Source organism: Diplotaxodon limnothrissa, linkage group LG23 (genome assembly GCF_057381915.1).
Source record: "Diplotaxodon limnothrissa isolate DT_005_m linkage group LG23, D_limnothrissa_male_GT1.1, whole genome shotgun sequence".
In the NCBI taxonomy this organism is placed as follows: domain Eukaryota; kingdom Metazoa; phylum Chordata; class Actinopteri; order Cichliformes; family Cichlidae; genus Diplotaxodon; species Diplotaxodon limnothrissa.
In genome coordinates this window covers 25,655,308-25,668,629 of record NC_140617.1, presented here as the reverse complement: position 1 = coordinate 25,668,629, position 13,322 = coordinate 25,655,308, and the positions used below count along the sequence as shown (strand labels likewise).

The 13,322-nt window shown below is 42.0% G+C and overlaps 1 protein-coding gene across 1 annotated transcript in view; it reads left to right on the top strand.

Moving 5' to 3' along the window:
• The window catches only part of LOC146608181 (glycerol-3-phosphate dehydrogenase, mitochondrial-like), a 36,663-nt gene that overhangs the window by 3,520 nt on the left and 19,821 nt on the right, over positions 1 to 13,322 (top strand). The window contains exons 2-8 of the mRNA XM_085347961.1: positions 1,959 to 2,065; positions 5,741 to 5,749; positions 7,197 to 7,368; positions 8,089 to 8,213; positions 8,362 to 8,459; positions 8,858 to 9,021; positions 12,940 to 13,104. Of these exons, the coding sequence (XP_085204087.1) occupies positions 1,964 to 2,065; positions 5,741 to 5,749; positions 7,197 to 7,368; positions 8,089 to 8,213; positions 8,362 to 8,459; positions 8,858 to 9,021; positions 12,940 to 13,104 (835 nt within the window). The 5' untranslated portion in view covers positions 1,959 to 1,963. The remainder of the gene's footprint in view (positions 1 to 1,958; positions 2,066 to 5,740; positions 5,750 to 7,196; positions 7,369 to 8,088; positions 8,214 to 8,361; positions 8,460 to 8,857; positions 9,022 to 12,939; positions 13,105 to 13,322) is intronic.

Sequence of the window (13,322 nt, the reverse complement as noted above, 5' to 3'; positions counted from 1 at the left end):
ATTTGGTGGTTTTCCTTTAGTGGGATGCCAAAACATTTTTGAGTGGTCAGGAAAAATGCTGATATTGTTGTAGAAATAAGCCGTTGCATTAGGATCCACATCGAATTGAACATGTTTTTCAAATTCAAATTCAAATTTTTATTTGTCACGTACACAGTCATACACAGTACGATATGCAGTGAAATGCTTAGACAACTGCTCGTGACCTAAAGAAAAAAAAAATACTGTACAAGTATTAACTGGAAATGAAGAATATAGTGACCAGTGTTGTGCAATCCACATTATGTCTTGTGCAGTGCAAATATGCTTAAAGTGATTTAAGTGATGAAGTGAAAACAATGTCCAGAAAGTCCAGTGTGTGTGTAAGAACCATATGTGTGGGTCAGTACTGTGTGGTGGTGTGATTGAGAGACCGTATCGCCTGCGGGAAGAAGCTCCTCCTCAGTCTCTCTGTGTTGGTCTTCAGGGAGCGGAATCGCTTTCCTGACCTCAACAGAGAGAACAGTCCGTTTACCCTACATGTCACATCTCACCTTATAATCTTTAGCTTTGTTTGAAGTTAAACAGGTTTTAGCTGCTATTGCCACGGTTCAGCAGTGTGGAAAGCAAGAAGTTGATCCCAATGCAAGACTCAGGAGACAGGACTTGATAAAATCACAGCTTTATTGCTAGCAGTCCATTAAAAACAAAAGGCCAAAAATATGCTTAACAGGGAACTTACTTGGAGGAAAAGTCAGAGAGTGCTGGACAGTGAAAACACACTTCCATGTGGGGGAGGACGCGACAAAAAACAGAGAGAGACTCTGAAAATAAATCTGCAACAGGTAACTAGGGAGATGGGAAACACCAGGGAACACAACTTACATCAGGTAAAATAGGGAAGGTAAAACTCAATACGAGGTACACAAGACTATCAAAATAAAACAGGAAATGGCTAACACTGAGACGCACTAAGACATGCAGACTTGATGCAAATAAGCAAACATAGAAACACGATAGAAACAGAATGACATTCCAAAAAGGGGAGGGCCAGACAACCACAGGAACCCAACTAAGGAAACAGAAAGACATCACAAAAAATGGTGACTAAATATTACAATACCAAGAAGATGAAGTGGAATATAAAGAGAGACTGTTGACAGAGGATAAAATAAATGATGAGGGAAAATAGCAAAAACACATTTTCAAAAACAAAAGGAGCCACTAAACTAGCATAGAAACACAAAAGCCATGACAGCTGTCATCAAAGATAAAATCAACGTAAGCGACTTCCTAGGATCAGGTCTGTGTTTGCATGTTTAACAGGACTCAGAAGAGCGCCTGAAACTTGAAGTTTTTGCAGCTCTCCTGGTTTTCCTCCACAGTTTGAATGCCCTGCTGGGCAGCAGTTACTTATGAAAGTGTGCTGAATGTGTTGACGGGCGATCGTGGCTCAAGAGTTGGCAGTTTGTCCTGTAATCGCAAGGTTGCCGGTTCGAGCCCTGGCTCCGACAGTCTTGGTCGTTGTGTCCTTGGGCAAGACACTTCACCCGTTGCCTACGGGTGGTCAGAAGGCCCGGTGGCACCAGTGTCCGGCAGCCTCGCCCCAGGATGGCTGTGGCTACAATGTAGCTTGCCATCACCAGTGTGTGAATGACCTTAGGGACCAAGTAAAGCACTATACAATACCATTTAATCCTGCTCTGCTGGATACACATAATAATTTTTCCATTCAGGAGGTTTAGCTAACAGTATTTTCCTTATTGATAATTTTGCCAGTTGTTTTTTCCGATACTTTAAATGTCACATGGCGAATAAACTTGTCTCTTTCATCCTGACTTGCAGCTTTTGGACCCTCCCACCTTCCCTTTATCTGCATACTACCTCACAGACTGGCATGCCTGGCATGTCAAAAGCCTGCTAACCCAGGTGTCTCTACTCTCTCTCTGTCTCTGTCCTGCCCTGTACCTTCACTGCAGGGCCGATGGCGTTCAGGAGGGCTCTGAAACGGACGGCCCTTGTAGGCGGTGGGGCGGTTGCCACGGCGTTTGGCCTGTCACAGCTGATCGAGTACAGAAAGACACAGGTAAGAAGAAAACTCGCTCCAACAAATGTTTGCTTTCAGTTTTGTTTTTGGCTAGGACATCCACGCAGATGTTCTTTCACTTTGCATGGAATAGTTTAGTTTGTGAGAGCTCCTTCTCCTTAACAAAAGAAAAAGAAGAGGCAGACATCTGTTTTTTAGGAAGGGAGTGCCATTCAGGGCATGTCCTGTCTAGATGTTGGAATGTGTTTGAGGTCTATTGGGTGTGTTTTCAGTCTTTGTATTTGATGCTTCACTTGCTGCTGTGCAGGAGGTCGTGATTGGACCTTGAGCTGCACAGAAACGGTGATTACAAATAGTATAATCGGCCACAGCAGCATCAGGTTTTACAGTGTTGTTAGGCTGTAAAATGGAAGTAATCACCCTCACATTCTGCTTCCTCCACTGGTTCACTGCCTACCCACTCGCCATGGAGGTGTGGCCATTTTAGCATTTGGCTTTTCAACATAAAAGTCAAGTGCCTGTCACTAGCATTTTTTATTTTTTGCTATAATGGGAATATTGACCCCCCCCCTCTCATTATTATGCTCTTTCCAAGAGTTAAATAAGAAAATTGATACCACTGTCATGTCACTTCTCTGAATATGAAGCTACTTTTAACAACCAACAAACTTAGCATAAAGACTGAAAGTTAGGCCAAAGCCACGGTTCTCAAAGTGTGGCCTGCAGGCCAGTGGCGGTCCCTGGTAATTCGCAAGAATCCTCCGCTGTACATTTAATTCATTCACAGTTTTTATCACGGTCATGAATCATACATGTAGTGTTGAAGAAGAAAGAAAGTTCACTGCCACTGGTTCCATAGAAATCAAGAAGTTAAGCAACAGCCAGGTGCTGCTAAGCAAATTCACTTTATTTTCTCATCTGCAAATGTGAGCACCTCTGAAGGTGCATAAATTCTTCCGTGTGTTAACTCAATGCCACAATATTCCTACTAACAGACCTCCCAGCAAATTAAGCCCAAGGTCAGATCATGCAATACTTGGAGAAAGTGCAAAAAAACGAAGAAATGTTCGTGACAGTAAAATGAGAAAAAAGACTGAACAAGTGTGGCCTGTTTGGAGAGTTGAACAGGAAAAGCCTCTTATCTCTAAAAAAAAAAGAACTTGGCTGTGCAGCTTAGGCTTGCAAAGTTACATCTCAACAAATCACAGGACTTCATAAATGTGCCATATCAACAAAAAGACCTCATACCAGCTGTCAGCACAGTGGTGGAGGGGTCATGATTTGGGCTTGTTTTGCAGCCTCAGAGTATCTTGCAGTCATTAAGCTGACCGACCATGAACTCCTCTGTATACCAAAGTATTCTACAGTCAAATGTGAGACATCTGTCCAACAGCTAAATGTTGGCCAAATTATGTCATGTAATAGGATAATGATCCAAAGCACAGCAGCAACCTTACACAAAAGCGTCCATTAGCCAAAAGGAAGGATGAAACGATCCACAAAGGGTTAAAATCTAACATGTAATATGTTTGCTCCGACTAGCCATACTTGTTCAGTGAAGTATGTGAGGATTGACCCACTTTTGTAGCCAGCCTCAAGTGGCCGTTAGAGGAACTGTAGTTCTGAACAACAGCAAGGAAGCATCTTCTTGGACAAGTAGGCTCCAGGCGTCACTCAGAAATACAAGCATCATCCTCTAAGCAGAGAGATTACAAACAGTAAAGTTTTTTAATCCTCTGTTGCCCTCATTTGTGCTCATTCATGAAAACTTTGAGAAGCCCTGGTCCCTGGATTGTACATTTGGTGGAACTGTAGGTCTCTGTGTCCTAATAATGAGCCCATACTTCATGCCTGTATCTCTACTAATGTTGTCCAATGTAGCCAAAAACAGACGTGTCAGGGTATCAATTCCTTCATTTAACTTTGAGCAATAAAAAAAAGTGCATTATTGTTGTTTTTATTTATTTTTTTCATCCATTTGATGCTTTGCGAATCTTGTGTTTATCCACAGGCGACATCAAAACTCTTCATACAGTAAATGATGATTTAGGATCTTTGAGAACAGCCGGAAAGATAAGAATAGATGATGTCTTTACATTCAAGCCTCCAGTCTCAAGCTTGTCTTCTTCAAAAAAACCTAAACAGCTGTTCCCACTGACTTTATGACGTGTTTTAGGCTTATTATAGGCATGCCACACAACTACATACCAGGCTTTATTTGACTGCACAACCTAATGTGAACTCTGCTTTGTGTCCCGGTGCGATAATGTCTTCTCTTGCCCGTCGCCGTCCTCTCAACCAAGCGTGGATTGGTAAGCAAGAAGTCGACCCTGATGAAATATAATTATTTTTCACAATAGTTTGTAATCATGCATGCCTCTAATCCCAGTAATTGCAGTGCTGATGAGATGAATGTCCGTCTTGTCTCCTTTAGCAAGGGCACATGGCTTGGAGAAGTTTTCAAGACAGCGGCCGATTGGCTATTAGCGTGGGCCTGGCTGCGCCACTCTTTGACTTAACTTGATTACGTTGGGGAAGGTGGGGGGTTGGGAGCACACACCGTCGCTTAATTCTGCGGTGGTGTTTGTCTATGTGCATCATCAGAAATAGACAATGATTATATCATGGTCTTGTTTGCGGCTGCAGGCTTAAATTACAAAAACGCCTGCTGGTATTTGCAAGTCAAATGCCGCGGTGGCTTCAAAGCAGCTTGATGCAATCATTTAGCTCGAACTGCTAAACAAAAAAAAGAAAATTAATAAATATTTCATTAGAAGAGAAATCCTGCATCCTTGTGTCAGAGCTGTTTTCTTTTTTATTGTAGATGTGATTATTTCTTCTTTAAATTCATTATTTTGCTAATCAGACAGTGGGCAAAAGCGATGTTAAAAGCCTGCAGTGTGAATTAATTTTATAAATTTTTTATTTTTGTAAAGCTGAGCAGCATGCTGCAGCAGGTGGTAACCCTCCACACTCTTTGATTTGCAACTAATCGCACCAGGAATGTGTTCTGTTTTTTTTTTGTTTTTTTTGTATTAGCAACACTTCACTTGTCGTGGGACATCATAAGCACGTTGTGATTCCACTTTCTGCCAAAAGTAGCTTCATAAGAACAATTTTCAGATTTGAGCCGGAGAGCTCAAAATTTGATTTGTTAAAAATGCCATCTGTAGTCACTTTGGTAACTCGACCATTTTTACAGTCCCCTAATAACTTCTTTCAGTCTTTACCAACCTGAGCCCCTGCAAGAAGATATCTGTAGGTGATGAGCAACATTTTGTTACCAGCACCACACCACCAGCTTGTCGTTATTTACCTACTTATTACTTATTTATTAACAGCTAGCCAACAACATAAAATAATTAACATCAGTGATTAAAAGGATGATGGGAGAAGTAATAAGAGACTTTTCTCGTAAGTGAAGCGTCAGGGTGATGTAGTAAAAATTGTTAATGTGCCTCAGTTAACTGTGTCTAAGCCTGCAGTCACCCACCTGCTGCTAGCCTGGGCTGCAGGACCTTCCGAGAGCAGCCCAGGCTAGCAGCAGGAAGTTGGAAACAAGTGAGGTGGAAAGTAAGATGGCCTACATCTACGTGAAACGCCACATTCTGCAGGTTTTTGATTGAGAACATCAACTTTTTTAAAGTTGGGGAAAAGTGACATAAGCACTCGACTGGGGAAATACGCAACCATGTTAAACTGCTTAGGCCTGAGCACGACTGTGTGTGCAATGAACTTGCGATCTCGTTGCCTTTGTACTGGGTGCTTCAGAGACAGAGACCACAGTGGAATCGACCGGTGCATGAAGATGGCGATAAAACAGCAATAAGGTGGAGTCGGTCTGCTATCAGTTTTTGACTGAATGGGGTTAAAGTGGCACATGCATAGAATCTGTTTTCAATAATACAACAACCAAGTGTAGGGAATCAGTGAAACAATGTAAATCTTTTGCTTTCTGCATGGACAGAAATTCATAATAACTACTTTCATTCAGAGTTCAGTCAGAACCTCATAGATTTGAAACAGATGTTCCTGCAGGACTGCAGTTTAACCGCAAAAAGCCATAGGTGCTCGGCAACCTTACTTTTATATAGGAACGTAACCAGCTGGCAGCCAGTTAAGTCGAGTACAATATTGGAAAGTGATGATATTGTAAGAGAGTTTTGCGACTCAGACTGATGGCACCGCAGCAGCAATCTCTCTGCATTTATAAATTAGACAGCAGTTATTTGTAAATCTTTGCCAATCTAAGAGCGATTCCAGTCCAAGTTGGACTGTCACTGTTTGGAGACGGGTTGCATCCCACCAGGCGACCTGTGCAGGTGTTTAGTAAACAAAAAATGTTGCACATTCAAGCCCTGCGGTGTTTACCCGACTGATTGAGTCATAATTGTTGTTACGTGGCAGAAGTTGCCACATATTTTCGTGACATTTACCATGCAGTTTCATTGCTGAAGAACGTAACTGGCTATGTCAAAAAGCTTTCAGGTACAGATGCAGTGTTGCTACAATTTAGCTCAAGAAAAGGCGAGCAGTAGGTTTTTATCCCTATTTTATCAACTGCTTATTTACTAACTATAAAGTACTCAAAGGAGCAGTATAATATTGGATATACTCACATAAAATAGCCTTATTTGTGCTGCAATTACATAATTACTTTTCTATATGTGGTATAGTCACTTGGGTTGTGCAACATTAAAATAATAAACAGCCGGTTTGTTCACCAGAATCTGCAGGTTTTCAGGTTCAGCATGTTGTAGAAACTCCTTTTAGCCAATTAAGAGCAATGATCATCCATCAAGTCATAACTGTTTTCCCATACATGCATTATATTCCATCCGCCACATTGCTTATTATACTGTAAACATGTCTTACAGTAATCTCATTACACAGTCAATCCAAATGCATAATGTATTGAAATGATTGCAAGTCATTATGCATTATGTCCCATGCCACTCTGAGGTGATTATGGTGCAAGCATCATGTCCTCGCAGTGTGCTTATAATGTTTCAAATGCACCTCAAGGAAAGTGTTGCTACGTTTTCTTTTAATTTAACGTCTAACATAGAAAAGCTAGCTGATTCGCATTCATTACGAAGGGCCCGTGTCTCTTTAAAGCCTCGTGCTCTTTGTGTTCGTGCTGATCCATGTGCGTGTCTGTCACATCCAGGCTCGGTTAGCCCAAGTGGCGGCAGAAGCAGAGCTGAAGGTTCCCTTCATCGATGAGCTCCCCTCTCGGCAGGCGCAGCTCGCAGCGCTGACAAACACAGAGGAGTTCGACGTTCTGGTTGTCGGAGGAGGGGCCACGGGGGCAGGATGTGCCTTAGACGCTGTCACACGCAGTAAGCCCGCCATCAGCAGGGTGTCTCTGCTTTCAGGTTTCACTAGGCTTTGGAAGTGTTCTCACTGAATCATGGTCGAAGGTTTATGATGGTCCTGTATTCTATGCTTCAGTTTTTTAAGAGGTTCTTCTAGATTCTGCAACTGTGCAAAATGGACTGGTTCTCATATCGCTTATGTCCTATTCACCGATTTACACACACATCCATAGAAGCACTGCTTTCAACATCTAAATCCACGAGTATTTACTTTACTTACTTTAGGGTTTTCCTTTAGGTGGCAGTACCTGGTACTTTTAAGTTCATTTCAGGTCTTATTATGTACAGAGTACTGGGCTTGTAAAAGTTGGCTGCAATTAAATCCATGTTTATGTTTAGTCATTACTGTGTGGCAGACGTTTATGACGTGGCCCTTACTTATTTAAAAGCCGTCACTCCTACAGGTTTATAGATTCACTGCGAGCTGATGAAGCTCATTTATCGCAGATCAGACTTTGAAGTTAATAGGTCAGAACAACATTTTTCACTTGTATTGATAATAACCGGATTCATCAGAGCGAAGAGCCGTCTGTTTATTTGTTTTTTGCCTTGAAGTTTTCGGGTGACATATAAGCTAATCGTCTGTAAGGTTTAGGTCTTATATAAGTTTAAGTTTTAGTGTAAGAAGGAAACAAGGCTCTTCTTAATACCGTTATCATTAAGGCGCTGTGTCATTTTCCCCAGACCTTAAGACTGCTCTCGTTGAGAGAAGCGACTTCTCTTCTGGAACAAGCAGCCGAAGCACCAAGCTCATCCACGGTGGAGTCCGCTATCTGCAGAAGGCCATCATGAAGCTGGACTACGAGCAGGTTACTCTGTGCTGCACCTTCGGCTTATTGAGATGCTCCTCTCTCACCATCATCTTTTTGGATTAGATAAACAGACTTTTATTGTCATTTCAGTCTCACTAACAGAGCACATCAGTAGGAAAATATATATATATATTTTTTATAACAGTACATGATGGTGAAAGAGGCCCTCCATGAGCGAGCCAACCTGCTGGAGATTGCACCTCACCTGTCTGCGCCGTTACCCATCATGCTTCCTGTTTACAAGTAAGATTTAGAACAAGGTTTTTTGGTTAAATATGGGCGTTTATGAGGGGGATTCATCTTCAGTGGGTCTGTGTCATCTTCCCTGGGTAGCAGCTGCTCTGTGAGACTACAGTAGGGGTGTATAAATGCCTGTCGGTTCAACATCTATTACTCTTTTTGTTCTTTGTAGCTATTTGTTGAGCAAACCTAAGTTTTGAGTAAATGTAGCCACGTTTTGATGATGACTGGGGTAAGGACAAAACCTGCCTTGTTTAACCAGCTTATAATTTGTTTAATACCTGTCTGAAGGAAAAATAGATTTTTGCATCTTTGTGGTGACGTAAAATTGACCAAAAAACAAGATTTTGTATCCAAATATTTAAGTAGACAGAACTTAAATCACTGTGTTTGCCTCACAGATGGTGGCAGTTGCCTTACTACTGGGCAGGGATCAAGATGTACGACTTGGTGGCGGGGATCCAGTGCCTGAAGAGCAGCTACGTCCTCAGCAAGACGAAGGCCTTGGAGCTCTTCCCCATGCTGAAGAAGGACAAGTTGGTGGGGGCCATCGTGTACTACGACGGTGAGCTCACGGCTCCGTTATTGTTGGGGTTTTTTACGCCAGCAGAGCTGTTTGTTTCATCCGCGCTGCAGTGTGTTTTCAGTTATCCAAACAGCATGCTTTGTTTGCTTATTTGTTACTCATCTCTTTTATTTTGTGTAAACATGAAAAGACAGCTGAGTCAGTCTTGCCCTTTCCCCGCCGTCTTCCTCTCCTGCAGCAAAGATTTACAATAGCGATGGCTTGATGGAAATTTGCGTGAACATGAGGTTTTATAGAGCAGCTCTGTAACCGCTATTTAAACGCCTGACAGCAGCAAACGTGATGACAGGTCTTGAAATCTTTTTCAGAAGCACCCATTGACTTCTGCGGTGTTGAAACATCAACGTGAGCATTCACGAGATGACTAAACAGATAGGAGGGAATGAAAAAATATGTTATTTGGACTGACCTTTTCTGCTTATGAAAAACAGGATATCTAACCCTCGTAGGCGTCTAAATAGCTCATATTAAATTGTCAAATGCAAAAACACAGGTGTGATGTATATAACTAAATATAGTATTTCTTTCTTTCTGGTTGTATATTTGCTGAAACAAAACCTACAAAAAGCTTGCAGTAGCTGCAGAACAACATGTTTAAGTTTTCTGTGAATTGAATCTGTTGATGGCTGTCTACACTAGGAGCCGCTGAAAGGCTATTTGAAGTACTCATTTAGTAGTCTTAAGAGCTTGAAAAGAAGGCGACAGGATTGCTTTCATTTTTTTCCAAGAGGTTTCTTTAGCTCTAAAGTAAAAGATCTTCAAAACACCCAAAGATGTCCAGTCACCAACTCTTAAGACTACCATGACCACAACGACTGAGAACCTACACTCACATAATCATGTGCAACTTAACTCTGACCCGACCTGATAAATCTTCTGTATTTTACAAAATTATTCAGACAAAGGTTCCGAAAATACACCTGTTAACACATTCAACACTGACCGTTCATGTACTCTTTGTATTCATGTGAGTAGGAAGAAATTGGCTGGTAGCTTGTAGAAAGAATAAGAGAGGACTAATAGCAATGGCAAAAAGTGAGACTATAGATTATAGATTTTATTTTTGAATTTTTTTGGCCTGGAAGGAGGAGAAGTTGAGTGAGAGCTTTGGGAGTCATCTCATAGAGCCATCAGTGACCCTAACCTGTAGATTTAGTCGTAGCCTCTCGGTTTCTAACATGTTCTGTTGCTTTAAGTTCAGTTTGGTGTCGCTGACTTTTCAATGTTTAGCATTTCTGAAACTTTTACCAGCGTCAAGCTTTAGTTAACAGTTGATATCTTAGCTGTTACCAAGAGTAGTACGTTAAATGATAGCTAGCTAGTACATGTCTATTTGCCACCGAGTGAGCATGAAATCACAAATGGTATGTGAGCCCAGCGGTAATATTTTGGCAAAAAGAGTTTCATGCCCACAAATCTAAAAAACTGCAGCACTTTCAAAACTTTTAGTTTTAGTTTTAGTTTTGCTCGGTTAGTTGTGATCAGAAGTTTGTATCCACTCATAATTGACATGAATGTTGTGGAAAACTTTAGGCTTTTATTTATTTATTTGAACTGTTCCATTATCAGGGTGGAATGATTGTACAGCACACATTTTAATGGCTTTAAAAAACACGATTTGGGTGCACATTGAACAACTCATTTAAATATTTTAATAAGTGGTGCAGAAGAGTTTTGACAGCACTTATTGACCAGTGCTGAGAACAAAGTGAAAGTCTAAAGAACTCCGTGAAGATCTAAGAAGGACAAATGTAGATTTACACCACCTGTGAAAGTCTCTTGAAGTCATTTCTAAACAAACGCAGATTCCAGGCTCATCAGTTCAAACATTTTTACATGAGTACAAACTATTCAGATTTGTCACCACTTTGCCGAGTCCTGTAAGAAGACCCAAACTGCCACCCTCAGATGACAGGAAATCGGTTAGGATGTTAAAGAATAACCCAGAAACCACCAAGGCTCAAGCCTGCCATGAAAAACTGTTGAATGAAAACTCTTGGAAGTGAGTTTTATATCACCATGAACTGAGAGGGTGCTAACCAAGAAAGAAGCCCCTGCTCCAAAATCAACACCTTCAAGCCCAACTGAAATCTGCAGCAGCCCACATGGACAAGCCAAAAAGTTTTATGGTCAGACAAAGCAAATATTGAGCCATTTCACCACAACGACAAGATGTAGGTTTGGAGGAGTAAAGATGAGGCTTTCAAACCTAAGAACAACATACCAGCTGTCAAGCATGGTGGTGGTAACATCATGCTCTGGGGCTGTTTTGCTGCCAGTGGTACTGGTACACTGCACAAATTGGTTGGAATAATAAAGAAGGAATTTCTTCAACTTCACCGGGAACCAACAGCTAGATTGTTGAAACTCGGACACAGTTGGGTGGATGTATTTGAACTGCGTGTTTATTTTTGACCTTGTGTTGATTAGAAGAAATCCTAAATAACATCAAGCTTGTACTTCCAGTTCTTGTTTTAAACAGTTCAATGAAATCCTTAAAAGCCCCAAATTACTATGAGATTGATGCCAGTGTGAGTAAACTACTAAACACAGCAGTAGTAAAAATTAAACGCCTTTGAAATACAATCTGTCTTTCTTCAGTTCATAGACATATTTTTAGCTGTGCTGTTCAAAACCTGTACGAGTACAGACAAAGAAGCAAAAAACAATTTATTCTTTACATAAAAACATACTTTATGCTAAGAATTTAAATCAGGTAAAGTTTACGACCAACTTTCTCTTTTATTCACATTTAAACACAAATAGTGCAAATCTGAAATATACTTCAGGAAACATGTAGGGATGGTATCATTAAGCCAAACAGCAGATTAGAGAATGCAGGCCTCGGATGCAGCTCTGCCCGAGGCCTTCACATCTCCACTGGTGCCGAACAAAATGTGTTGACAGACTGGTAGGATGCCCCCTCTACCCCCGCGGCGCTAAAGGTTGCGTGTTTGCCTTTTCACCACGAAGGAGAACCAAACATATGCTGAGCGTCCAGCTGAGTGTGAGGAGCCTTGTGCCTCTGGCGTCCTTTCCGTTCCGCCGCCGAAAATAACAACGGCGTATCTGCGGGTGATGTGTTTTCTACTGCTGGCTTCGCTGAGTATGGGCTCGTTGTGTTCACTCACAACAGGCTGTTTTGTTTTTTTTTTGTTTTATTTTAATTGGAGAAATGACACCACTTACAGGTTGCTGATGTTTGTCTTTATCATATTTTTACTATGAAATAAAATACGATATCCATTAATATCCGTTTATTTCTTCAGCACAGTAAGGAGCGCTTACCTGAAGTTTTATTTATCCATTTAAAATACTTTTACTCTTAAGTGATCGGAGGTTCCTGCCTGCAGACTGAGAAAATGGAAGAGCGTTTTCCTGGTGCAGAGCAGCATATGTTTGATTTTCACCTCCTCACCATCCTCCCATCATCTGCTCTGAAGGGGTGGGGGCTGGGGGCCAGGGTGATGGGGAGGAGGGGGAGGGGTGGGTCGTCTTTTCTCCAATTATGCCGTCTGGAACAATCACGCCCGTGACATTTCGAAATATGACCTTCTCTCCCGGCGGTGTAGACCGCAGAGCAGCAGCGGCGGCGGCGTCACCGGTCGGAGCGGGTGAGCAGCAGCAGCTATTTCTCCCACTTCCTTGGTTACTGCCGCTGCCACCAGCAACAGCAGACACTCCTTTATTGTCACAGACACACACCAAATGTTGGGCCTAATCCACTTACGCCGAGCTGGCTGGCTGCTGTATTATATATATATGCATTCCTCAAATACTTCCCCTAGGTACAAATTCTCCTATCCATGTGAGAAATCCAGCTAAATGCCTATAAAAAGGCACAAATTACCTCTTCCTTCCATCTTGTTCATGTCCTTCTTTTCTGTCCTGCTTCAGGTCAGCACAATGATGCCCGTATGAACCTGGCCATCGCCCTCAGTGCCGCCCGCTACGGCGCCGCCATCGCAAACTACACCGAGGTGATTCACCTGCTGAAGAAAAAGGACCCACAGAGCGACAGAGAGAAGGTGTGCGGTGCCCGCTGCAGGGACGTCATCACAGGTGAGGGATGCGGGCGGCGAGATGGCGCTCTAAAGTTTAATTTTTTCCATCCGAAAGTGTCTCTGAGCTCCTAAAGCACAGGTTAGAAAGATCATCCTGACCCTGAAGGTTTAGACTTCCTCCAACACCATAAAAAGAGAAGATGAAATAATCATTTAAAAAGGCCAAGCTGTGTTGTGCCGCTTCAAACTGTTGCATCAGTCTACATGGAGACTGAC